Source organism: Tympanuchus pallidicinctus, unplaced genomic scaffold, assembly GCF_026119805.1.
Source record: "Tympanuchus pallidicinctus isolate F22 unplaced genomic scaffold, pur_lepc_1.0 scaffold20, whole genome shotgun sequence".
Lineage (NCBI taxonomy): Eukaryota > Metazoa > Chordata > Aves > Galliformes > Phasianidae > Tympanuchus > Tympanuchus pallidicinctus.
Genome location: NW_026294722.1, coordinates 3,727,864 through 3,754,024, shown reverse-complemented (window position 1 = coordinate 3,754,024; position 26,161 = coordinate 3,727,864). Strand labels below are relative to the sequence as shown.

At 52.9% G+C, this 26,161-nt stretch overlaps 2 protein-coding genes across 10 annotated transcripts in view; one reads left to right on the top strand and one right to left on the bottom strand.

Annotated features, from left to right (window-relative positions):
- The first annotated feature begins 855 nt into the window (after nt 1–855).
- ASXL1 (ASXL transcriptional regulator 1) lies at nt 856–17,384 on the top strand. Of its 4 annotated transcripts, none has more exons than XM_052683759.1 (12): nt 856–987; nt 3,898–3,980; nt 6,240–6,348; nt 7,352–7,472; nt 7,548–7,645; nt 7,923–8,016; nt 8,291–8,443; nt 8,861–9,024; nt 9,128–9,224; nt 9,690–9,795; nt 10,190–10,805; nt 11,532–17,384. In XM_052683759.1, exons 1-12 carry the CDS (start codon nt 928–930, stop codon nt 14,436–14,438), a joined length of 4,608 nt encoding a protein of 1,535 aa, XP_052539719.1. In that variant the 5' UTR covers nt 856–927; the 3' UTR covers nt 14,439–17,384. The 4 variants fall into 4 exon arrangements, with proteins under 4 accessions (XP_052539719.1, XP_052539718.1, XP_052539720.1 ...); XM_052683760.1 differs by lacking the exon at nt 856–987 and adding an exon at nt 5,643–5,850 and having other exon boundaries at nt 3,897–3,980; XM_052683758.1 differs by having other exon boundaries at nt 7,352–7,645.
- Nucleotides 17,385–17,544: 160 nt separating this feature from the next.
- NOL4L (nucleolar protein 4 like) overlaps nt 17,545–26,161 on the bottom strand; it is a 50,355-nt gene continuing 41,738 nt past the window's right edge. For all 6 annotated transcript variants that reach the window (XM_052683772.1, XM_052683775.1, XM_052683779.1 and 3 more), the window contains 6 exons: nt 23,552–23,823; nt 23,158–23,343; nt 22,881–23,072; nt 22,652–22,774; nt 22,335–22,536; nt 17,545–21,203 (listed from right to left, as the gene is read on the bottom strand). In XM_052683772.1, the coding sequence (XP_052539732.1) occupies nt 21,004–21,203; nt 22,335–22,536; nt 22,652–22,774; nt 22,881–23,072; nt 23,158–23,343; nt 23,552–23,823 (1,175 nt within the window). In that variant the 3' untranslated portion in view covers nt 17,545–21,003. The remainder of the gene's footprint in view (nt 21,204–22,334; nt 22,537–22,651; nt 22,775–22,880; nt 23,073–23,157; nt 23,344–23,551; nt 23,824–26,161) is intronic.

Genomic DNA, 26,161 nt, shown 5'->3' with positions numbered 1-26,161 from the left:
GCATTACACAGATCAGAGCAGGCTTCTGTTCGCTGGAGATGCACTGAGGTTCGGAGACACCCGCAGCCCTGCAGTCCTTTCCCGTGTGACGTCCGGTTTAAACCATTCCATTCGTGCTGCGTTAAAGCACAGATTGGCGAACGGAACCTGCACAAAGCCCATGTGCTGCCATAACACGGCGCTGCCCGCATTCCCCATCCCTTGGCTTTGACACCGGGGGTCCCGCTGCCCCCCCCTGCGCCCATCCCCTCCCGGCGATAATTCCGCCCGTATTTATTTGTATCTTTTTTTTTTTTTTTTTTCCGTTTACGAATGTAAAATGACCCTAAAACACAGCGCATAATAAACTCAATCAGATTTATCACATCGCAACGCGCCACTTTTCATCCTTCGTTTGTCAGCCGCCTCCGGGCAGCTTCAATTCGCTTCTACCGAAGCCGTCCGGTTACGGTACGCTCCATGCTGCGGGCGGCCCCCGCGCAGCGCCGCCCCACAATGCCCCGCGGCGCGCGACGCCCTCTGGGAGCTGTAGTCCTCCGGGGGGGCGGGGCCGCGCCGTCTCGGCGCAGCCGCCTACGGCTCCCGGCGGCCTTCGCGCTTTGTTTTCCTTCAAACGGCGCCCGGCCCCTCCGCTCGCGGCTCGCCGTGTCCCACCGCGGCCGCCGTCGCCGAGCCCCGCCCCTTTCGCCCCGCTCCGAGCCCTTTGACCCCGTTGTTATGTCGGGCCCGAGCCGCCGCCGCCGCCGTCTCCTCCCGTAGCGCCCGGAGCCGCCCCCGCCGCGCGCCCCGCTCCGCCCCGCCCCGCGCGCTCCGCCGCCCGCGCGCGCCCGCCCCGCCCCCGCCGCCGCCGCCCGCCCCGCTCCCGCCGCCGCCCGCGCGCGCCTCTAACGGTTCGCGCCCGCCCGCCGCCGCCAGCGCGGGAGGAGGATGAGGGAGATGAAGCAGCGCAGGAAGAAGGAGCGCACGTGGGCTGAGGCCGCCCGCCTGGTGAGGGCCCGAACGGCGCGCGGGGCTTCGGCAGGCCGCGGGGGGGCGGAGGGGCCCGTCCCGGGCCGTGTGTGTGTGTGTGTGTGTGTGTGTGTGTGTGCGCGCGCGTATGTATGTATGTATGTGTGTGTGTGTATTTATGTATGTATGAGTGTGTGTGTGTATGGGGGGTTTCTCGGCGGAGGGCCTGGCCCTTCTCCCCGCGCCGAGCGGCCATGGCGGAGCTCCGGGCCGGGCCTCATCGCCCCGGCCCTGACGGGATGCGGTCGCGCGCCCGGCCCCGCGTTGTGCTCGGGAGCGCGCGCGGAACGGTGAGCTGCCCGGAGATAGAATGGAAAGGAAAGGAAAGGAAAAGAAAAGGAAAGCAAGCTTTGTGTCCTGCTGGCTGAGCGCCGGGCTGCGAGCTGACGGCGTGTGAGGTTTATAGGGCTGTGGGTTTATAGGGCTGCGGGCCGTCCTGTTTGGCTTCGTGCTGCTCAGAGATGGTGACTGCAAGGCTCGGAGCCAAGGACTGGGCAGGAAAGGAGCACCCATCCCTGCTGCTCTTGGGGTCTGTACTGAGGTAGCCGTGGTGCTCCTCCTGTGTGAGGTTCGTTTGGGTGGCTGAGCCCAGGGGAAGCCCCGCTGTGTGGACATCTCTTGTCCTGCAGCTCACGTCCCCTTGGGTGTGAAAAATGATCGTATTTTTGGCCCTCGTGACTTTGGCTTGACAAACCAGAGAGGGCAGAAGTTGGGTGCTGTGGAGCTGCGCTGTATCTCTATGGGGTCCCGGTTCTGTGGGGCTGTGTGCAAGCATTGTGCCCGGGCTGCAGGCAGCACAGGGCTGTGTGGCACCAAATCCCTCCTCATCCTGAAGTCCTGAGCTCCAATGGGTGAAAACCTCAGTGTGTGGGGCTGCCCCGAGCACTGTGCTCAGTGGGTGGCCGAGCAGCAGTTTCCTGATGCACATCTTTGCCACTGTGAAGCAGTGAAGATCCCCTCCCAGGCATGGTTTCTCTCACCTGCCCTCTGGGCCTGCACTCTGGACACTAGAATGGAGATGTCAGGCCCTCAGCAGCATCACAGAGCAACTGAAGGACCAGAAATAGAACCATCTCCTGCTAGATTATCCACTTAGAGAGACCTGCAGTTGCATAGCTGCACTCCCAGCTTGCAGGACTGATTGTAAATCCACTAAAAATAGATCTTTATTTAACGTTAGGCTTACAAATGCTCCCTGTCAAAATGCTTTTAATTTTCCTTTCTGACGTGCTCTGCTGGATTTCATATTCCTCTCCATGTTTCTGAGAATCGCAGGTAAAAGGCTTTTTAGTGTTGCTGCTCCTACAGAGCTAACATCATGCATACCCATAAAACAAACCTTTAGAGATGAGTTGGGCACCTGGAATCGTGGCATCGTTTGATGGGCGCTGTCAGAGCCGGGTGCCCTCACCACTCGTGGTTCAGCCTCCATCACTGGGCATGTAGGATCCTCAGCTCTGTGTTACAAATGGTGGAGGAAGGCGTCTCCTTGGGGCAGGGAATAGCTCCTGTTGATGGAGATCCTGTTGGAATCCCCATCAATGAGGCAGGTAGGGGTGGTGCTGTTGTGGGGAGGCGTGCAAGGCTCCCCACTAGTAGTATATAGTTGTTGAGTGGAAATTGTTCCCAAGAGAGTGCAGATTCTTTTATTTTTATGTAAACGCTCATTTGTGCTCAGTTTTAGGCTGTGCTGTGTCTGACACTTTGTCAGCTGTGAAGGATTCCCTTGTTTTCCAAGATAGGAATGTTCTCCTGTCAGTGTCTGTCCCATTGGGGTGATGCAGAGCACTGGGGTGTGAGGAGGGTGCAGAGATGGTGACCTACAGAGGCTCTGTGATCAGTGGAGGGAGGCGTGCTGGAGCTGCACTGACAAGGAATTAAAAGTGTTTACGCTTAGAATTTGGCTTATTGCTGTCTTTGATCTTTCCTTCAAACTCTGTGTGTTTGTTGCATGTGATCTCAGGCTATGGTTCTTTCCCAGTAGCTTACTGACGCCCGTTCTTGTCATCTTCAAACACCTGAAGATTTCATGCAGGGTGGCTATGGTTTAAATGATTCCTTTATCAGAAAACACGGTTGAAGCGCAGAGCTGAAGGGCACGGGGTTGGGTTTCTCTCTGATGGGCTGGAAATGCAGGCAGACCATATGAGCAGAGATGTCAGTCCTCTTGGAACCCTCGAGGTTCTGCCAGTACTGTGGAGCACTCATTTCCACAGGCTTTAAAAGTACACCTATCTATCAGCCTGTCTAATTCCTCATGTGTAAGTTGCAGTTCTGTTCTTCATATGATGTATGGAAGGACGAGCTGTTATCTGTTTCATTGCCTTTTTTAGTGTCTGACTTCACTCATTTTCCTTCGAAGGCATGCAGCTTTTTTTTTTAAGCACCTACCCATCATTTTTTCTGTGTCCTTAATCATTGTTGTCTTTTCCTGAACTCTGTCCTTCCCAACACTTACCCACAGCACTCCCCTTGATAAGATGAGCTGAATGCAGTAAGCCAAGGGAGGAATTACACAGTTGCCCAGTAATATTTTTATTGCCAGAAAAATGCTGGATTCCTTACTGGGAGGTAGAGAGGCATATGGTTGGGAGAACATTTTACATCATTAAAGGTCCCTAACTACTGTGCTGTACAGTTCTGAAGGCTGTTTGGTAGCAGATTGGTGTTGCATGTTGGGTTCTGATGAAGCTCCCCCTGGCTTTCATGTTGTGGAGCCGAGGCTTTTGTCATGCTTACTATGAAGCACCTGAAATTTTTAGCACCTGTCTTCTGTAGGTAAATAAAGCTCTCCGAGGTGTATTTTAGGCTCTGATCCCTGGTGTGTTGAGCAGTTCTGTGAAGGTAGATGCAAGCCTGTGATGACACTTGGTATTTCTGTCTCTTCAGGTGCTGGAAAACTACTCGGATGCTCCAATGACCCCAAAGCAGATTCTGCAGGTCATAGAGGCTGAAGGACTGAAGGAAATGAGGTTAGTATTGATGATCACATGTGAAACCCAGCGTGAGCGTGGTGCAGGCTGCATAGAAGGCCTGAGCTGTTCCGTGTGACTCTGCCTCATCCCCAGCCTGCTTTCCTGCTTCCTTTTTTTCCCTTTCCAGCATGGTAATTTCAGTTGACAATGCAGTTACTTGTAATACTTTTTTTTTAATTGGATTTTCTTTTTGTAACCTACGGAGTTCCCTTCATCCATCTGCTGTGACACAAATGCCCGTTGCAGATCAGCCTCCCGCACTGATTCACGCACTGATTTACTCCCCCTGCATATTTCTCTCAGAAGTAGCTCCCGGTGCTTTCTACTACTAGACTCCAGTTTGGTAATAGTTTCAGTTCTGTCTCCTCTGATTCTTCATTTCTAGAGCAGACATTACATTTTAGGAGACTCAGAAGGATCTCATTGTATTTTCCAGTACTCAACTGGCACTTCTAGTACTTCTGAGCACTGTGAAAGCACTGCTTACACTGCTGTGGCTCTTGACACTGTACAGATATGTCCTCTTCAGTTGCTGCTTCACTGGGGCTGCTGAACGCTCACCCTGTGGCTGGGCTCTTCACCACACACATCTCCAGTGCTTTGGTATTGCAGCTCTCAGAAGAATCCAGCCAGTGCAAGCTGCCATGTGGCTTCATTTTAATGGATACTCAGTGCCTTTCTGGATCAGTCCTCCACCTTACACAGGTAGCTGAAGATCTCTGTGCTGCTCCAGGTTGCATCAGGAACGTCCTGAAGCAGCAGTTGCTTTGGGCTTCTCCCAGTTGTGCCAAGTGACCTCTCACGATAGGGAGCTGCAAACCAAACCTTGCATTGTGCAGAGCCCCGCAAGCTGCATCGCTCATCTGGCAGTCACTGGGTTTCCTTTGGGATGTCTGCTTTTCCTTCCTGTTGTTAACTCTCTGCTGTAAGAAAAGCCTGTTTTCTTCCCAGCATAATTGTTCACAGGACACAGGCAGCAATCCTGTCTGCTAAACATGCAGCAGGTTTTCCTGCTACTTGAATAAAAGCCCTTCCTGAAAATGCATTTCCTGAAGGAAACGGCTTAGCGACTCGGGAGGGGGTTTTCCTTTTGAATCAGTGTTGAGGCTGTGCTGTCCTGCTCTGGGGGTGACCTCAGCCAGTTGGATGGGCCTGGTTCTTAGCAGCCCTATGGACCCTGTGCTAAGCTGGGATGTCAGCACCCAGCAGCAGAGCCAGAATCTTCCTCCTGGAAAAGTTCTGGCTATTTGTTTTTCCCTCCTTCTGGGGAAAAAAAAAAAAAAAAGAAGCATGTCTGTGGTTTTTCTGTTGCTTTGTTTTTGGTGCTTTTTTGCCATTTCAAGAAAATGTGCTCTGTGGCTGGCTGGCTTACTTGAAACATTCTGTGAAGTACTGAAGGGAAAGCACTGTCTGACAGGCCAGAAGGCTGGGAAATTTTTTTCATGGTATCTAAAAATGATTGAGGGTGATTTTTGTCTGCTGCTGAGGCTTGTGAATAAACGCCCAAAACCCAAATGCAACGCAGAGTGAAAACAGAAATGGTTCTGAACTCAGCTTTCAATATGAGAATGATTTTCTTGATTTCTTTTTGTCTCCATCCAGTTTTCAGTTTCACTTTTAATAACAGTGAAATCAGGACTGCTTTAATGTCTCTTCCAGGTAGCTTTCTGCATGCCCCTGTGTGACTTACTGGAAAACATGAGGCTACATGGCACGGAAGTTCCATTGCTGTGAGCGTAGGATGGCTGCTTTGGTCACAAATGGCAAAACTGGGGCACTGTGAGGGCTTGCCAAATGGGTTCCTCAGACCTTTGATATCTAACTCTGCCAGTGCAGAGTCAAATCAGGAAAGACATCCCAGAAATACGTATGCCTACCATTTTTGCTGTCTCTGTTCTTGTTTTGCTGCTGCTGACTGAATCTGGTTTTTAGTAGAATCAATCCTGGTCTGAAGATTACAAGCGGAGTAACGGAGGAAATGTGTAACGAAAGAAGTAACTAAAAATGACCAAGAGTGACTTCAAAATGAACCTAACATTTCCTGTGTTGTGCAGATTGCTTTGCTGTGATGCGCTGAGGCAAATGGACAGGTCAGAGTGGGAAACAGTGATGCTATTCTGACTGCAGTGCCTGTCCCGTGAAGTTAATGAGTCTCATCTTTGTTCCCCTCCTTCAGCAGCTGATGCTGATTGAAACAGATCTTTCATTTTGGGCCGTTTCTGGAAATGATCCCTTTTGCACCCTCCTGTTTTTCAGTGGCACCTCTCCCCTGGCCTGCCTCAACGCCATGCTCCATTCCAATTCCAGGGGAGGCGATGGGCTCTTCTACAAACTGCCTGGACGGATCAGCCTGTTCACCCTGAAGGTAAATACAGAGTTTGTGCTCTGGGTTGAAGGCTGAGCTGCGAGCTCTGCTTGTTGTGTGTAGCTGAGTGCTAAAGTGTCACTGAGCATCGCATGGGCTGAGTGTGCTGCTGTGAGATCATTGTGTGAAAGTGTCTCTGGAATTCGTTATTTCATCATAGCTCTTGTACTTTGCTGCTGTGTTCATCCACATGTGGTACAGTCCTTTCAACCTGCCTGTTATTTCATGAATTGCACCAGAAGATAAATGCTTATTCCAGTTTTCTGTTTTCAACTCAGGTGTTGTTTACCAAAATAGCCCTGTTTCACTCATCCAAGAGCCACAAAGGAACGTGGCCAACCAGTAACTTGTGTTGGTCTGAAGGCTTACAGCTACAAGTAAAATCTTGATAGCAAAATGTATTTTCCTTCAGAGTTCTCTGTGAAATGTTTTATTTTAGTCTTTTGTCCCAGTAATCTTCACTGTTGGAAATGCCTCAGGCTTTTCATTGGCATTCTTTTGTACTGTTGGATACCCTGATAAATATCAGCTTTATAGACCACTAATATCTTGCAGCTCTTTTACTGCCATCAGAAAATGTTGTTAAACTGTCACACTTTAGAAAAAACAGAAGGACTTGAAATGGTTTTGGTTACACAGGTAGTAAATGCATCTCCCAGGCTTGCTGTCTTAGTAGCTGGCTTCTTGAATGATGCTCTTTAGTAAGAATGAGATGTTGAGATATTTCTCTTCCTTAGAAACTGCGTGCTTGATTCACAAGAGTGATATAAAGTTACTGGTGTGTGCTTTAGTTATAAGTGATGGAAATGTCCTCAAAGTGTGCTCATGGCTTACGTGACTTCTGCTCCTCTAGAAGCCTGCATTTCTTTCTGCATCAAGGGGATTAAAACAGGAAAGAAATCAAAATAAAACCTGTATCTGTGAAACCAACAGCTCCCGTTGGTTTAAGCAGTAGGGGCTGGGAGGAGGATTGCAGCCACCTGAGTTTTGTTTGTCTATTTAGAAGGATGCCCTGCAGTGGTCTCGGAACCTGTCTGTGCCAGAAGGGGATGAACTGGAGGATACAGCAGATGCAGAAAGCTGCGAGTCCAATGAAACAAGCACTGTGAGTGGTGACAATGATGGTAAGTGTCTCATAACATTCATCTTAAGCTGCAAGTATCCACTTCTGTTTTTGACCGAGGGCTCGTCTATTTCAGTGTCCCTTGATGAAACCTCCTCCAACGCCTCCTGTTCCACCGAATCTCAGAGCAAGGGACCCTCTACTGCCAGGGAGAGCAACAGAACAGCCTCACAGGTAGGAGAAAGGACAGCTTTCCATGCTGTGTGACAGGGACCGGGTGTGCACAGGTGCCTCAGGGAGAGTGGTGGGGCTGTGTGCTTGGGTGAGGAGTTTCTAGAAATTGTACAGGGTTGAAGTTCTGAATTCTCTGCTATTCATAAATATAGTTAGTGACTGATACTTGAAGCTAGGTGGTTCTTTAACTGGGAAATACGTTGCTTGGAAGGTTATTTTGCCTTCCCATCGTGTCACTGTGCCTTTGTTTTCTTCTTGTTTTCTTTTTGGACCACAGACAACCAAACAAAAGAGAAAGACAGGTGTCATGTTGCCACGTGTTGTCTTAACGCCACTGAAAGTAAATGGGGCACACATGGAGTCTGCATCTGGTGAGCATTGCTTTTGTCTTGATGATTCTTATAAATATGTGGATAGCTTTTGATCAGTGGTCCCTAACAGAAAGTTTGCCTGGGGACTTCTTTAATGTTTGCTGAGAATGCATGTGACTGATTTGGGCTACTGGGGGTGCGTTTATCTCAGTCAGCCAATAACCTGTAAGAATCGAACTGTTTTTATTAGCAGATAATTCTGAAGGGCTAAAAACCACTCTGCAAGTTGGTTTTCTGTTCTTTGCATATTCCTGTAAAATTCTGTTGCTTTTAGGCTTCACAGGAAGGCATGCTGATGGGGAGAGCAGCAGCACATCCAGCAGCAGCAGCAGCTCTTTGGCTCTGTGCAGTGCCACCTTGCGCAGCCGGACAGAAATAAACAGGGATCCTCCACAGCTGCTCAGAGGAATCCGAAAGCCCACAGCTGGTGAGTGCTTCTATTACAGTCAGGCCATAAAAGCCAGCAGTGTTGACATCTCTGTATTTCTGAGTAAAGAAAACCCTTCCTTTAGAAGGCACATGATGATCTTAAGGCTCGTGGTCTGGATCTTTCTCTCCAAACTTAGTGAACCAGTTGTTTAAGAGTTTCCTGCTGTGGAAAACGGTATTGAGAACTGTGTCTGTATGTGACAGCAGTGTGACTCGTGTCAAAGTTCCAGTTGCATGCTTAGTATTAATTGGCATGGTTGAGAAAGCCATTCTTCATGCTTGAATACGACAGTCTTTACTTACTCCTTTTGCTGCAGTAGTTTACAGTGTGGTCTGTTGTGGTGTCTTTGCACGTAACGCTGATGCATTTTTATACAATAATGCTTCATTTTCTTTGCCTGCCCTTAAATTACAGGGCAAATGAAACGAAACAGGGGTGAGGATATTGACTTTGAAACGCCTGGTTCCATTCTTGTCAACACAAACCTGCGGGCTCTGATAAACTCCAGGACCTTTAATGCACTCCCATCGCACTTCCAGCAGCAGCTGCTTTACCTCCTTCCAGAAGTCGATAGGCAGGTAGGACGGTGCAGCACGTGGTTGTTTTCTGTTCACCCTGTTGGCTCTTTCTGGCAGGACAGCTGAAGCACTGTTTTCTTTGTCCTGTTTTTTGTCCCCTAAGGTTGGGGCTGATGGGCTGATGCGTCTCAGTGGCAGCGCTCTGAATAATGAATTCTTCACCCATGCTGCTCAGAGCTGGAGGGAACGCCTGGCTGACGGTGAGTTGCTTTGCTTTCTCTGGTGCTTGCAGAAAAGGTGCTTGTTTTAAGGGCTTTCTTCTTTCCCAGTTAGTGAGTGGGAATATAGTCCCAGTATATGGGGCTGTCTTGCCCCCAGCTCATCTTTATTTTCCTTTAAAATCATGGATTTCACATTCTCTAGATGCCATGGGATATTCAGAACAAAACAGTGGGGGTGTAAAGTAGTGCCAGACTTACCTTTTCGTGAATAGTGACCTCCAAGTGGTAAAATACAGTGTTTAATTTCCAGATTCACTTCAGGCTTTGTGACTATTGCATTTGAATAGTTGCAGGTGGCATGTGGATCCATAGTGGAGCAGAAAGCAGAGAATAAGAAAAACATGCATTCTTATATACAACTTCTGTTCTACACTGTTAAAAGAGATCGTTTTTACAAAATCAGTTTTGCTTGGAACTGAATTTCGGTATCTTCAATCCCTGTAGGTGAATTCACACATGAAATGCAAGTTCGAATTCGGCAGGAGATGGAGAAGGAGAAGAGAGTGGAGCAGTGGAAGGAGAAGTTCTTTGAGGACTACTATGGACAAAAGTAAGGAACTGTGCCTCGTCTGTCCTTTTTATGCAGGTGGCAGCGTGTGGTTCTGCTTGTGGATACATGAAAAGATGGTTCCTTATGGAGAATTGGCTTGGTCACAGCAGAATTTCATAGCCCATCTGTTTTGTCCTCAAGACAAGTTAATATGATTTGTTTTCCATCACGTATCTTTATGTTTTGCCTATTTCCCTTACTCCCTGTGACAATAATGTGGGATCGCAGACACAGAGATTATCTCATTGCAGGCTGACTTAATGAGGTTTTGATGAGTCTCTGCTTTGTAATCTGCATGTTACTATGTATAGTGGTGACGGTACGGCTATGAATATTAGATGAGATGCTTGGGATGAGCTTTCGATCTTAACTAGTTTCTGCGTTGGCCTTACAGGTTGGGCTTGACCCAAGAAGAATCCCAGGAGCAGAATTTGGTGCAAGAAGATGCCGAGAACAGGACAGCTCTGTCTGTGAAAGGAGAAAGCAGGCTGCCACGCGGTCCCTCCACGCGGCAGAGGGATGGGCACTTCAAGAAGCGCTCCAGGGCCGACCTGCGCTGCAGAGCCAGGAGGAGCCTGTACAAATTGCGTGATTCTGAGCAAAAAGAGGCTTCCAAAGACACTGCTTCTGTGGGACCGGATTCCTCTCTTCATAAAGACACAAAGTCTGAGGTGGACCAGAAGAAAGATGACCTGACAAGTGCTTCTGCTGCAGTGCTGAAGCCAGAGAACTCAGAATCGCATCTCTCTCCAGAGACTTCCAAACTGCACAGTAAATCGGAAGATCTGTCATTGGCAGCTGCAAACAGGATTCCCTGTTTGTCCCAGGAGAGCCCTGCTCGGGAACCAAAGGACCAGAAGAGGAAATGCTTTGAGGAGGCTGCCTCTGCCTCCTTCCCCGAAAAGAAGCCCCGGCTTGAAGATCGTCAGTCCTTTCGTAACACAATTGAAAGTGTTCACTCAGAAAAGCCACAACCTACTAAAGAGGAGCCAAAAGTCCCACCCATCCGGGTAGGAAAGAGAATTATAGCTGCCTGCTATCTCAGGGCTCTCACGCTTAGTAGCATCAAAACATTATTAAAATGTCAAGTGTTGTCATGTTAGCAGAAGTGGAAGGGTTTCATTGGCAGAGCTGGCTGAGTACCTCTGATTGCCCCAGTTTACTGTCTTGTTTAGAAGGGCAAAGAATGGAAAATCATTCCAAGGTCTTTGTGCAAGAGCTCAGCATAACCTTGACTTACTGTGTTAATTTTAATTTCTGTGGATGCAGAAATCATTTTTCCTGAAACCAGCTGACTCGTTGCGACAGAGACCTTCAAATCAAATTCTTTATCCTGTGTCATTTCCCCGTTCCTTTCTTTTGGGGGCAGAAAAGTGTTCCTTCAGACTTACACTATTTCAACTGGAGGCATCCATCTTGCTAGCTTCAGAGCAGTCACCCTGATGTAAAGGAGACCATTTTGATTTATGAAGGTCTGAAGGCAAAGCACCTATTTCATGTTTGTCTGCTGGCTCTGGCGAGGCAGCGTTCATAGCGAGTGAGCTTTACATCCCGCATGACAGAGCACATAAGCAGGGGTTACGGGAACCGTGCCGCTGCTCTGCCAAAACTTGTGTTTAAGTTGGAATTTTAACTCCTTAATGAAACATTGTGACAAGAAGATGTTCAGAAAATGCATGTTGCTGTCTGAAAATGGTCGAGCGTTGCAACCGAGTGTTTTCTCTTTTTTCTTTCAGATTCAACTTTCACGTATTAAACCACCCTGGGTGGTTAAAGGTCAGCCAGCTTACCAGATATGCCCCAGGATCATCCCCAACACGGAGCCCTCCGCCCGGGGCAGGAGCGGGGCCAGAACTCTCGCAGACATTAAGGCCCGTGCTCTGCAGGCCCGAGCCCAGCGAGAAGCTGCTGCCGCCGCCATTGGTGGTGGGGGCGGCCCCGGCGGAGGGAGAAACTCTGAGGGGGGTGGAGGAGAACGCAGCAGCCATCGCAGACGCAGAAGATCAAAGAGAGCTCGGCGAAAGCGCTCGTCAGATCTACAGCGAACACAACTACTCTCGGCTCTCCGTCTGAACGGAGGGAAGGCCAGCTCCGAGGCGGCCGCGCAGGCAGCCAGCACAAATTCCTTTGCCTCCTCGAAACAAGACTCCTTTTCTTCCAAGGCTGAGGGAAGCGCTGTTCTGCAGTGCGCCGCGGGCGCTGGCTCAGGGGAAGCTCAGTCCGGCGATGGCTCACCCGGAGGGCAGCGCTGTGATGCTCTGACGGCGTCGGCATTGGACAGCACGGCTTTGGAGAGGCCACAGGAGAGCCCCCAGCAGCTCTTCTGCGATGCCAGGACTGAATCCTCATCACGTGCTGCGTCGCAGGAGGGGCAGAGCACAGAGGTGACACACGTGGTTCCTCCCGCAGTTGATCTGTCGTGTGCCCAGGCGCAGGGAGCTGAGATGGGTCCTGCAGGAGGCAGGGTTGTGTCAGAACTCAGAGATGTTGGTATTCCCGCTGTACATCCTTCTGATGTAAAGGAGAATTCCACCGGTCATCCTGCTCTTCTGCCAGAATTGCCATCAGGTGGTAAAGAATGCCACGAGCAGAACATGATATCAAGATTTAGATTTAATGGCTCTGAAACAACGTTAGTGGAACAGTGCGTGAAAAATTATAGTGGTGACTCCAAAATAGTGACTGCTGGAGCACAGGAAGGAGTGCCTGCACTGTGCAACTTCACACACCTGCAGGCAGGGAGAGAGAGTGATGGCAAACTGAGCAATGAGGAACAGAATGCGGAATCTCTGTTGAAATCCTCTTTATGTGATGGCTTTGTTTCTCAGAGTAGGATAGATACCTCTGAAAAACTGAGGGAGAGGTGCCCTGGAACAGACTCAGAAGACGAGTGCCAGCCGTTGAGGGAGACTGGAGAGTTCAAGGCAAACGGAGATGATGAAGTACAGAGTACACACAGTGAATCAACAGATACTGCTTCGGATTTTGAAGCTGACGTGGTTGATGAGAATGTGGAGATGGAGATGTGTTACAGAAACCTCAGCTGCAGGGAGGGAGCTAGGAAGGGCTCCTTCTGTCAGAGCAGCACTGAGGAATGTGATAAAATTAGTTCAAAATCATCTCTGGAAGCAGGTGATGTGCCCTGCCGTGTGGACTTCTCTTCAGTGGCCACAGTGAGCACTGCAGCTCCACCTCAGAGGTGGGGACTGCATGCACCATTGCCCCCAAAGCCCGAGAGGCCATCAGGTTCTGCTCAGTCCGTGTCCTCTGATGCCAGCAGCCCTTTGGTGAAGCAGCTGCTTAAGGGGAACCGTCTGCTGGAAGAGGTTCTCCCCGGGTCTCACGCCAACATCGAGGTGGAAGGCGCGCAGCCGCCTCTAGACAAGCAGTCAGAAAGCCTCCCCGTGCCGATGGAGAGAGGGGGCGATTGCTATTTTGGTAAAGAATCTTGCCCAGATGTGCAGATAAAGACGAGTGCCCTAACCAGGAGCGATGAGTTCCACCCGGTGAGATCTTCTGTAGATCCCCAGGAGAAGACACGTGGGTCAGGAGCAGCATTGCCTGGAGTGGAGGGTATGGAGAATCAGCCCGTTCCAGAAAAACATTCCAAAATTGGCTTAACCTTAAGCTGCCAAGACCAACTGGCAAATGTGGCAAGTGCCTCTCAGAAGCCTGAAGACATGAGCCCTCGGGAAAGAACGTTTTCTTCCTGTAGCTTTGAAGAGCAAAAAGAATTGGCTAAGGTCCATCGGGTGCCACAGCATAACCCATTAACAAATGTCGTCACAAAGCAAAGTCCTGAGAAGCCAAACCTGCCTCCAGAGCCTCCGTTTTTATCTCCAAATGTAGATTCTCTTGGCCCAAATCAGATGGGGAATGCATCTGTCAATCAAAAGTATGTTGGAGTTCAAGGCAAAAAGCTCTTCGGTTCTGGTTTTCCTTGCAACCCCAGCGTTAGGCTGCATCACTCAAGGGCTTCAGATCAGGTGTCAGCCATGGGAGCCTTGGCCCCCAGCAAACAGATTTCTGTGACCAAAAGCTGTGCAGAAGGAATGCCGGCTGCAAGGGAAGAGTGGACTTCGAAGCAGCACGGGAACAACACCCTGGGAGGAACAAAAAGTGAGAACGTGTTGGCGTGTGGCAGCCCAACCAAGAGCAGCGGGGAGAGGCAGAAGGATGCAGCACCAAACCCTGCGGAGCTGAGGGAGCATTCGCAGAGCGTTCCTGTGGCGATGGACTTGCCGTTCCTGAAGCTTTCAAGGGAAGCAGGAAAAAGACACAATCACCCTTTGGAGCCTTCCTCCATACCCTCTCAGTTCAATATCAAGCAAGCGTTTTATGGGAAGCTTTCTAAGCTGCAGCTGAATTCCACCAGCTTTAATTATTCATCCAGCGCTCCAGCTTTTCCCAGAAGCCTCGCTGGAAGCATGGTGCAGCTCAGCCACAAAGCGAACTTTGCTGCAAACCACAACACGTCCCTTTCCGTGCAGATGTTTGCCGACAGCAGCAGCGTTGAAGAAATATCCTTCAAGTGTTCGTGCAGCCTTAAAGCCATGATCATGTGTAAAGGCTGCGGGGCGTTTTGTCACGATGACTGTATAGGACCCTCTAAGCTCTGTGTATTGTGCCTTGTGGTGAGATAATAAATTATGGCCATGGGACAGGTTGTATATTCAGTGTGCGTATTTTGATAACGGCTGATCCTAAACCTGTACACAGGATACGGTTCTGTTTATAGTAGAAATGCTATCATACTTCGTTTCGGTGAGGAAAGTTGACTCGCCTCCCCACTGAAATCGACAGTGCAAAACCCTTCCTTGCTCACGATGACACTCCGATTTCTGTGGGCTGTGCCCCACCGGAGCCAATCCTTCTGCTTTGTGCTATCGTGGACGTGCTGGCTGTGCCCTGGGATGTGTGTGAAGCTGACACCTGGCTGGGAGGCAGTTTGCTGTGGCATCCGTGGACCCTCCGGAGAGGAGACCTCTACATCCAAAGGAACTGGAACAGGGTGCGTTCTATTTCAGGGCTGCTCTAGGTTAGCCCCTACAGTCTTCCACTCTCCCCTTCTGCCATCTCCGAGGTCGGTTGTGTGCTGAGCACAGCAGTGCAGGCAGGACGCAGGTGCCTCCGCGTGGTCTCCGGTGCCAAGGTTGGACGCGGTGAGCAGCGAAGCGCTCTGCGGTTGGAGCTGCAAGAAGAATAGGCAGCACGTGGCAAGGGAAAACGGCTCCTGCCTGCAGGATGTGCGGGGCTTTGGGTTGCCCAGCTGAACTCTGGCACCAGCTGAAGGCTGAGGCTGCTGCAGCCTCCTTGTAGCACGCGTCCGTGCAGGAAGGCTCTGAGAAGCGCAGTGCGTGGCCAGCAGCCGTCTGTGCATTGCAGCCCTGCAGTGAGGACCTGACTGTGACAGCATCTGACCACTTGCAAGTGTCTAGCTGTGCATCTGTGTGACGATCATCTTAACATTTAAAGCAGTGTTTTTTCATTATTATTATTATTTTTTTTAATATATATTTTCATTCTTGGATGTATAAAGTGAATTATTTGGCTCCTGTAAGTATCCTCTATGCATCTGTTTGATCATGTATTTATATGTTGTACACAGTACTGGCCAACTCTGTAAATGGATGTAATGTACATAGTACATAAAGGGTTCTTTTTTCCTTGGATTTTTCGGGCTCTCCAGCAGTATTGCATTAAAGTGGTGGTAGTTGTTAATCTGCATCTGTAGTCAGAGCAGCTGTGTTCTGTCTCGCCCAAGGTGAGGCTCTGCCCGCCGTGCCCAGGGCTCCGTGCTTCACTCCTGGACCTCGTGCAGCTGCTGCTGTTGCTGTGTCTCCCGGTGGTGCACGAAGGTGGATGTCCTCACACCTCTGGTGGCTGACAGCAGAACAGCTCCTCTTCCTCCGGAGCAACTCCCGAGCGCGAATTGCTTCAGTGGGAGCAGAACTCAGACGTTCCTTAAGAAGACAGTAGAAGGAATAGGATTCTTTTTAGTACTTTTTTTCTGCTTGTACCTTTTCTAGCTCTCTCCTACCTCCCTTGACTGTGCACTTTTTTTTTTTCTTTTTTCTTTTTTTTTTTTTTATTATTTTTATTTTCTAATGGAAACGCGACCCTGAGGGCTGCCCCAGGTTTGGCCTCTGCAGGGCTCATCCTTCACACACCTGCAGGGAGAGGGGCGACCGCCTGGGCTCGGAGCGGAGGAGCGCGAACCAAAGAGAGCAGCGCGGTGGGCTCTGCTGCTGGGGGCCCTGGGCTGCGCCGAGCCGCCTGGTGTACGTCCCTTGTGTTGGAACAATAAACACTCTCTACAAGCTGTGTCTGTGCTTGCAGTGCTCCTTTCCTCAAATCGCTCTCTGTGGCGACGTCGCTTTTTCTTTCCTCTTTTTTGAAGCGGGAGCTTGGCTCAGGGGATGGGGAAGGGGAGCTGTTTGTTGTCTCAGCTTCACCCCGTCGTTTTCTTTGCACCCTTGCAGACAACCAGAGGCCGTGCGCCCACCCCGGGGAGGCGATGCTGCGAAGCTCAGAGCGGTGCAGGCACTGCTGAGCCCACAGGGGCCATCTCTGAGCAGAGCTGCTCCGTGCCCGGCTCTGACACATTTGCAAAAGCTTGACGACGACACCAGTTACACCGAGTTGTTTTTAATTGGCTACCAATCCATTTATTGCAATATTTTTTATTTTTTTTCCAGGCAGGAAACACTTTGGAAAGGAATAATGCAAATGGTGATGTTCTGTGTCTCAGTCCTGGCCTCGGTGCGTCGATGTGCCGTGTGTGGTGAGCTCACGTGTCGGGGGTTGGGGGATGCAAGGAGGGAAGCCCACGGCTGCACAGCGCCTGCCCTGGGTGCTGCCTCACCATTCATGCTGAACTGATGCTCTGCTGCCTGCTAGGGGTCTGCAAGCACCACTCCAGGTCTTTGCAATCACCAAGCAGGGTCGTTGCTTAGGTGAGCTCCGATGCTGTTAAATAATTGGAAGTCTGGGCTGTTATGGGAACCCCAGGCCGGGCCTCGTGTGTGTGCTGTGAAACCTCAGCTGTGTGTGTGTGTGAACTGCAGTCACTGCACGAGGGCCTCCTGCTGCAGCCAGGGACAGGGCAGGTCTGGAGGTTCTACCCGCATAGTGCTTGGAGAAAGGCGTTTTGGGGGTGCAAAGGTTTGTTGTACTCAGTGAATAAAGCTGATAATGAAAAATCAGGAGATGGAGAGCTTTCCCCCCAAACCTTGATGAAAGCTTCATAGTTTCCCAACAAAACAAAAACAGAAATAAAACCAGATGTCACAAAATGAATTTTGCCAGCAGAGAAGTTGAGGTCTGCGCTGCTCCCCGTGTGCCAGCGCTGCTCTGTTCCCCATGGGCGGCACAGCCTCCATGGCAGCTCTCTGCAGTGGCTTTGGCCATTTTCTCTCTTTTCCAAAGACCCCAATTCGAGGCTGTTGGGAGCTGAGCTCCCTGGGGTGAGAGCGGAGCAGGGAGCCCTTCTGTTATACAGTGTTTATTGAGCAAATTCAGTCTTATATATGATATACAGATTCCAAAGGAAAAAAAAAAAATAAAAAGGATTCCACATACGTATGAAATCAGTGCATTTAGCAGTAATACCATGGAGATAACAGCTCGATTAACAGCTCATTGGTCTTCGTTAAGTGAGGGGAACAGGGAGTGGGCCTGTGCTAATCATTCCACAAACAGAACAGAATTAAGTTGCATCACATATATAATAGACACACGTTCTAAGAATTAAAATATTAAGCCACATTTACTGGAAAAATCCACAGTATATAACACAAATAACTCTTATCGAGCTCATTGAGGAGGAAGTGCTCATCTGCTTAAGAGCCACACGAAGTTGCATAGGTGCCTATCTGCAAAAATGTCATTTTGAAACGAACCCATTGATTAAGCAATAAAGTGTCGCCTTAGGAGCTGGATGAAGTGCCGAATGCGTTCTCACTGCCCCTCTGAAGGCGCTGCCGTCCCCCAGCCCTGGGCAGCGCTGCCATCCCACCCCATCCCACATCCTGGGCGCTGAGCTCCAGCTCTGCCCACTGCTGTTCTCCCGTTCTGGATGTGATTCTGGCTCTCCTCGTGTTTTTGGGGGGCAGCTTCGCGCCCGGGCCTGGAGGGAATGGCGAAGCGTCAGCGCTGCCTTTGTGCCCGCTTGGAGCTCTGCTCGGCTGCAGCTTCACATCGATTCCCATTTCAAATCACAGCCAATCTTTGCGTCGGCCGCTGGCAAAGCCTCCAGCAGCTGGAGGGGGTGTTTGGGGCAGGGAGGTGTGGGTGAGGTGTGACTGTGGCTTGGTCAAGCAGACGAGCGGGCGCGGGCCGGTTCCTCCCCAACGGCGGTCGCGCGGAACACACAGGGGCCGGGAGTTCTGTACATGTAAACAGTACACTTTCACTGAGTCCAAAATTAGGAGCAAAAATACAAAGGTTCACATTGGTCTTAGGTAGATACAGGCGAAAAAACTGAGCCGGACAGCTCCGAAACAACCGAACGAAAGTTCCTAAAGCACCACTAAATTATATAAAAAATCAGACCATGGACGGATTGTAGTTGGTATTCCGGTGAAGTACTATGCTACCTTGTAAAAAGTCTTACAAAAAATTACAAATCAAAAGTATATCAACCCTCTGAGTTCAAAGCAGCATTTGACGTGGACTGGTACTGATCCGACCGCGGGTCGGGAGGTCTGAGTGCCACCAACCCGGAGTGCTCCCATGGAGAGACCCTGCACGGGAACGGCCCCTGCGGGCAGCTGGGAGTGACCCAAAAGGGAGAGACGACAGGGATCTCTTTACTCCATCAGCGATGAGTTTGTGTTAAATAAACACAGCACGCGGCCCAGCGCCAGCACGGGGCAGTGGGACCTGCACAGAGCTTGTGCCGAAGGGACTAAAGGGAAAAAAGAAAGAAAAACAAAGAAAACCCACAAAAAAAAACCACCATAAATCCCTGACAGAAATCTGTAGTCAATCCCGTTTGTTTCATCGCTTGTCTGGGATGCGGCTGTCAGCGGGGCTGTGCGTCTGTACCGTGCAGCCCTGAGTTACAGCATCCTTAGGGCAGGGGGGGGGGCTGCTCAGTGTCCTTCCTACACAACCGTGGGGCCTCCGCCGCGTTCTGCAGCAGCTTAGAAAAGAGCTACGAAACTTCAATCCACGCTAAGACAAAGTCGAGGGCGGTCTGCTCGAAACAGCTACAGCTCTGCGTAAATCAAAGCCAAAGGAATGGATGCGGGTGTGTTGGTGAGGCCCTGGGCACCCTCGTGCAGCACGGCGGGACGCGGCGGCACAGCAGGGGCAGCAACGCGGGAGCACGTCGGAAAGAGAGAAATTCTGGGACAGCGATTGTCTCTGCCTCTCCTTCTTTAACAATAAGACTTGCACAAATGGCCGTGGGTTACATATTTCGTAAAAGGTTTTGTTACTTCGTGGTATTCACACAAAAATAAATATTTACATAAATTCCAAGGATGGGAGGGATGCGAACGGAGCGGGCTGGCGGTGCGCGGGGGGAGCGCGAGCCGGGGATGGGGATGGGTCCCACTGTGCCCCGGAGCCACCCCGATGGCACAGAGCTGCGTGGGCTCCATCTGCACCGAGGGACCGAGTCCCCTTCCTCCGAACGTCACCGGAACTGTCAGGTTTGGGGAACAGAGCAGTCAACGCAAGGGTTCGTCCCTTCTGTGCTGGGCCAGGCAAAAGCCTGTCCTCGCGTTGGTGGCTTTTCCTGCACTGAAACTAAAGGCTGGGGGTTGTTTTTCTTCCAGTGTTTGGGCGTTCGGTTGGTTCAGAAGGCTGCACCGTGCTGCCCGGCTCTGCTGGCTGGGAACCAGCCTTCACCACAACCTGCGGTGCTGGGGGCTCCTGCAGCATGGGCGAGGGCAGCAGCCTTCGTCCTCAGGCTCAAAGTGGCCAAAAAAGGGCAAAATGAAACAGCCGGCTCCAAAGAGAGCGCCTATCTCTGCTTAATGCACATGAGATGTGGTTCTGTGCTATCGAATGGGTCTGGTGTGACAATTCCTGCCCTGGAGGAGGGCCGCGCCAGCACTGGGGAGGAGTGGCACCGCGGCGCCGAGCGCGTCCCTGGTTTAGCAGCACTGGTTGTAGGTATTGCACTGAGCAAACGAAGTGCATCGTTGGGGAGGGGGCGGAACGGTGACCGGACTGCATCAATTCCACACTTTGGGAATTGTGGGCTTGTTCCAGGACTGCGGGCAGGGAATGGGGGTGGGTGGGGGCTGCTGCTGAATGCACTGCACACGTGATGCGACGGTGCTGCGCTGCTGCCCCAGGGCCGCTCAGCTGAGCCGTCGGGCAGCACTGGGCACTGCGCTGCTGCTCTGTGCTCCTGGGCACCATCCACATCCACTGCGCTGACAGTCACAGAGCCAAGGGGGGGGGGGAGTCCTGGAAAAAGCCCACAATGGAGTGTGAGGTAGAATGCGGATGGTGAACGCAAGACAGTGTTTCTCGGGTGTTTCCTTCCTTCTTATCTGCAATGACTTAGCAAGTGCGAGACATCCTCTTAGCATGAGGTCTGCTGGGCGTCCGAGTCTCTGCAGGACGTGGAGCCCCGCTGCTGCTGCGGATGGGGCCGGGTGGTGGCAAACGCACGCCCTGCGGGATGGGGGCTGCCCAGAGAAACAGGCAGAGCTGCCTGGGAATTAGTAGTGTTGTGATATGGAATGTGTTATCTCACAGGAACAAATTCCTTCCGATCAGACAGACACAAAACTGGCAATCTGTACAAACTCAAAAGAATCCATTTTCAGAAAAATAAATTACTAAGGGGAGAAGAGGGTCCATTTCTCAATAAATATGTGATTCGGCTCACCTAAGACTTGGAAATTATCTGGGGACGGGATTCTAACATTTGGGTCCATCAAGGTCATCCTAAATACATCTGCAGCCCCAAACCTCCCCAGGCTCCCTTCTGCCCTCGAGGTCCCGCATCCTTCCAAGCCGCACGTTTGGCTTCTGGTACGGGTCAGGAACGTGGCCTCGTGCCTGAAGTCCCAGGTGCTCGGAGTGTAAAAGAAAACGGCTCTGTTGGGTTCCACCTTCTACAACTACGCGGAGCTGCCGCTTCACGGGAGGACGGTGGCGGTCCTGAGCGGGACACCGCTGGGAGCCAATTGCTAGCAGGTGTAAATTGTCTTCCTGACAGAGGAGCGCCGCAGCCACGAGGAGTCAGTTCTGCTGTAAAATGAGGTTTTCCAGTTCATCTGCAGAGCGGAGCAGAAACGCTGCGGACTCCCGGTAGCCGGCGATGAGCTGCCGCACGGCGCTGATCTCTGTGGGGCTGAGCTGGGCAGCCTGCATCCCCCTGCTGGTGCTGTTGGACTGGGCCGTGCTGGAGGCCCCCCCCTTCATGCTGAGGTCAGTCGGACCTGCGAGGGAAACGAGAGCCCGTCAGTGAGAGGCAGTCCTGCAAAACTTCGGGTCTCCCCATGGGTGGGAGCTGCCACCGTGTTCAGACCTGCATGGGGCTGGGTGAGTGCTTGGGAGAAGGAAAGAAAACTGGGAAGCAGAGGTTTAAAGATCCATTAGAAAGAAGCAAAGAGGCTGACATCTGCTGCAAGCAGGGCCTGTTGGCTCACACCGGGGCTCTCCCTGCAGCTATTTGCTGTCTCATGTCATGGGAACTGCACTCAGTGCCCACACCTGGTAAGAGAAGGGCGGTGGGGCCAGGGCTGGGCTCGGGGGGACCAAGAACTGAGCCACAAGGATTAGGTCCCAGCAGCTGGAGGCCAGGGTGGGATCTTTATTCAGGGTTAAGAAGCATTAGGAAGGGATGATAAGAGTTAATCCCAGACAGGCATCTCTCAGAACTCCGGAAATCACATCCCTTCAAATCCGCGCTCCGTCAGGGAGGGCAGGAGCAGGAAGCTGGGGTGGGCAAAGGCAGCGGGCCGGGAAGGAGTGGCCACTGGGGCTCACAGTGAGCAGAGCCACGGGGCTGCTTTGCCCCATTCTGTTCCCCTCCAGCAGCAGCCGGCACCGCGCTGCCTCCCTGTGTGCCCCGCTCCAGCCCACACTGCTCCATGCTGCTCACTTGCTTGCAGCCTCACGTGCCTCCTGCAGCTCCCTCCTGCAGCATCCATCCTGTTTGCCGTGCAGCTATGCTCCTGAGCTGCAGCCAGAGCTGTGCCCACAGCCTGCACTGTCCCCATCCCTGTCCCCAAGAACAGGCGACGAAGGCTGGGGAAGGGACAGCTCATACCAGCAATGAGATCAGGGTGGCGATAGGCACCGCTCTGTTAATCATTAATGAATGGCTGGTACAGATTCCCTTTTTTTCTAAGTGACACTCCTTTCCTCCACCATTTCCACCTAGACTGTCCTTTCAAGTTCAGTTCAACAATTAACTGCTTGCTAATGATGCAAGCTGGATGGTGGGGCAGAGACCTCCGTTGGTGGCACAGGGGCGTTTCAGAGAGGCTCTACAGGAGTGGGGCTCCTTTGGGGCCAGCCCCTGCCTCGCCCTATTGCCAGGGCTGGGTACTGCCAGGGTTGCTCACCATTACTGTGGTTCCCGGTCTGGAGCGGTGCAGGTGGCTGCAGGCTGCCTCCCAGGGACCCATAGCCACGGTAGCTGTAGTTGAGGCTTCCATTGATGTAGACGGGGTCTTGAGAGTAGGACGAAGCTGGCAGTGAATAGGAGGAGTGGGTGATGGCTGTGGAGTCTCTGGAGTGCTGCTTGTCCAGGGCGATCGGTTCGTCCTATACAAGAAGCACAGAGGTTGGCTGCAGAGAGTCTGATTGCCTGCAGCAGCAAGAGACCACCTCCCCCCTGCTCACAGTGCTATCCCACACGCTACAGCCTCAGGCACGGTACCTGCGAGGTCTGGTAGATCTCCAGCCGCATCCTCTTGGCTGCTTTCCGCGTCTCGCTCTCGCAGGCAGCAGCCAGGATGTTCTCAGCCATGGCCGAGGTGAGGTGCGGCGGCGTGGGCCTGGTCTGCAGGGACACAAGGGAGAGCCGAGCTCAGGCCCCAGTGCTGTTTGAGGGCAAAGCACAAGAGGGCACGGCACAGCCACGCTCCCAGCACGGCGCAGCCACTCACCATCTCCATGCCGTTCTTTTTCATGCGGCGGCAGGACTTGAGGTACGTGCGGATGCGTTTGCGAGCTCGCTCCTGGAACTCGGGGAACTGCCGGCTGCAGGACTCGATGATGGCCTGGATCTTCTCTTTGGGCTGCTTGGAGATGGGAACCATCCGATCCAGGTTCTCGTCCACGAAAAGGCGCACAAACATCTGCAGGGGAGACCAGAGGTGGGAACACCAAACCCACCAAACCCACAAGGAGGGCAAACTCGTTGCCCCGTGGCGCCGTCCTTACATTGAAGGCCTTTAGCCGCTCCGGGTCCATCCCTTCCGAGTCATTTATCTTATCGTTGTCCTCGTGGTCATCGTGATCATCGTCATCCTCGTCAGCCGTGGGGGCTCTGCCAACTGTCAGGTCCTCGGGGCAGCCACTGACCTCGGTCTTGATGGAGTCGTAGCTGCCGGAGCTGTATGGTGGGGACTGCAAGGGGGCAGGGTTTCAGCAGACAGCCTCAACCTTCCCCCAGCTGCAGCTCAAACCTTTCCCTCTGGCTCGCTGCCACCATCCCCATTCCTGACGTCCCATCCTCCCGCCACAGCCCAGGCAGAGGGACTCGTGGCCATGCCAGCCCCAGCATCACGCACACCCCAGTGCCTTCACTCCCCGCGCCGTGCCCCCAGCCCCTTACCTCTGCTGTGGTCTTCACCGCGTACTTCACCCTGCTGCGCAGCCCGTCGGTGCTGCAGCTGTCCGACTGGTAGGAAGGGGTGACGTGGGCAGGTGTGAGCTTGTCGCAGAGGTTGATGGGCTGGTCGTCGGTGGAGGCAGTGAAGTCCATGGGGGCTGCGGTGCCATTCCCATTCATTTCGGGGAAGGCGCTGTCGCCCTGCGTGCTGCTGGAGGTGGAGGGGTTCAGGGTGGAGGAGCCATTCCCGCTGCAGCTCTCTGATGAGGAGTCATCTGCAAAGAGGGGTGTGCGGTCACCTCCAAGGTCACCCTTCACCCACCTCGTGGAGAGAAGCCCATGGCCCGGGTGCAAAAGTTGCAGGGTCCAGCTTGGGGCCATCACAGGCAGCAGCCCGAGGGCCAGGCACTGCTGGGCCATGTTTCCAGAGCTCCGCTGCCACGCTCTGAGCTGCTGGACACCGCCGTGTCCTGCACCCATCCACAGCGTGTCCGTCCGTCCATCCATCCATCCATCTGTCCCTCCATCCCTCTGCAGATGACGATCCCACTGCCCACGCCTCTGCCTGGGGCCTGCGGCACCTTGGCTTGAATAAGAACTTTGGAATTTGGTCCTTTTAGGTTTCTGTTTACATTGCAGGGAGGAGAAAGGGGCATTTCCTCTCCCTGCATGAATCCCTTGTCTCCAATGGCTTTAACGAGAGCAGCACCTGGCACAGAGTCTGGCCAGAACAGAGGTGACGAAGTGCAGCTCACAGAGGCTCGAGGAGGGCTGGAGTGGAGCAGCGGGGCTGGGGACCTGCCTGGGGACTCTGGTGAGGGCCTGCAGAGCCCTCATCTGGTCTGGGAAGGGGACAGGGACTTGCACAGACACCTGACCTGTCCCAGCTCACTGCAGCCCCACTGACCTTGTCTGCCCTATGTGGACGATCTCTTTTCCTGCCTACTTCCACGTGTCCCTGAGCTATCCATATGGCAGCAGTGCCAACCATGCTGCCCATCACAGTGCAGAAGGACGCTGGGTCCCTCCAGGGCACTTTTGTCCCCTCCTCCTCCACTCTCCCCCTGCCCTCCCAAATGCCCTTGTCCCACTACTGGTGCTCTGAAGGCAAAACTCTCCTCACAGCCACAGCCTCCCTGCACTGCCCCACTGCCCAAGCAGACACATCACCACACCCTGGCAGAGCAGCACACCATTCCCTTTCCCAGCACACAGCAGTGCTTTCTCTTTCTCCTTTCCATTCACACACCCAGGTCCCTGACTGTCCCCAGGCTCCTGTTTGTGCTGCTCTGCCTGACTGCAGCAGAGCCCATCCCCATCCCTATCTTCATCCCCATCCCCATCTCCATTTCCATCCCCATTCCCATATCAACAATCGCCCCACGCACACCGGGGAGCCCAGCCCCAGCACTACATCTTCAGTCCCCGCTCAGCCCCTTCCCCTGCCCTCCCCCTCACTGCAGTAAATCCTTTATTTCATTAGGTGCCTCCGCGAGAGGGAAAGGGCGAAGCACGTGGGGAGCTGCTTCCTGTGCAAGTGTGTGCTGCGAACAAAGAAGCTGCAGCCACTGACAAGCAGATGGCGGTCCCTGGTCCCTGGTCCCTGGTCTGTGATCCGCAGGCCCTGCTCCCTGGCCCCCAGAGCTGGGGTCGGGCTGTGGGGCGGCACCAGCACCGTGCCACCAGCTCCAGGCACATGGGTGCCAGGTCCAAAGGTGCACAGGCGCGGGGTGCGGGACGGTGCCCAGCTGCTGCCACCCTCCTCCTCCTCCTTCCTCCGCCGGCATCTGCAGAGAACTTTAATGAGGGCTGTGGCAAACTTTCCTGTGACCCCTGCGGAGTCTGCAGCAGTGCAGGACTTTGTATCCCTTAAAATAAACAGATTGAGGACGCTCTGGCATCTGAGCAGCCCGCGGGGGCCGTGCCTGTCCTGAACCACCCCAGCACAGGAATGGGCGCTCCCTGCTCCGAGGCGGCTCCATTCCCCACGAGCCCCAGAACTGGAACACCCCCACAGAGCCTGCAGAGCTCCCTTCAGTCCTCCCCCCTGCACTGACCCACTTACTGCTCTGGGTGCAGGCAGGAGCCCCAGCTGCCAGCTGAGGCCAGTGCTGGCTCTGCACCTGAGCACTCTCCGTGTCCCTGTCCCTGTGCCGGTCTCTGCCCCATGCACAGCTGCCTGCAGGGGCTGGAGGCATGGAGGATGTCTGAGGGCCCTGCCCTGCAGCCAGCAGCCCAGCCCACCCCGCTCAGCTCCCCAGCCTCTGTTCCATGCATGCCCTGCGCTGGCATGTGGGCTTGCAGCCAAACCCGCCAGCAAGGCTGGGGCTGGGCTCTGGGTGCAGGCTCCATGCTGATTCGGAGCAGGTGGAGTGGTACTACATTCAGTGGGGGCTGAGCCTCGTCCCTCCCCCTGCTCTGCTCTCAGAGGGAGTCTCTGGCCTCATCCAGCGATGCCTCTGGGAGGATTAGGGAGCATTATTCCTCTGCATGGAGGCATGAGCTGCGTGCCATGCCCCGCCGCCAGCCCAGGCACGGCCACAGCAACAGCTCATGGCCAATCAGGGCCGCCCTGCAGCTATCAGAGCGACCTGCTGGCAGTCCTCAGGGGGC

Bases quoted from the DNA above. Each gene is read 5' to 3' on its own strand.
- ASXL1 (XM_052683758.1), top strand. From the start codon at position 928: ATGAGGGAGATGAAGCAGCGCAGGAAGAAGGAGCGCACGTGGGCTGAG. The intron at 3,981-6,239 runs GTTAGTATTGAT...CCTGTTTTTCAG, and splicing joins GAAGGACTGAAGGAAATGAG to TGGCACCTCTCCCCTGGCCT. The intron at 10,806-11,531 runs GTAGGAAAGAGA...TTTTTCTTTCAG, and splicing joins CAAAAGTCCCACCCATCCGG to ATTCAACTTTCACGTATTAA.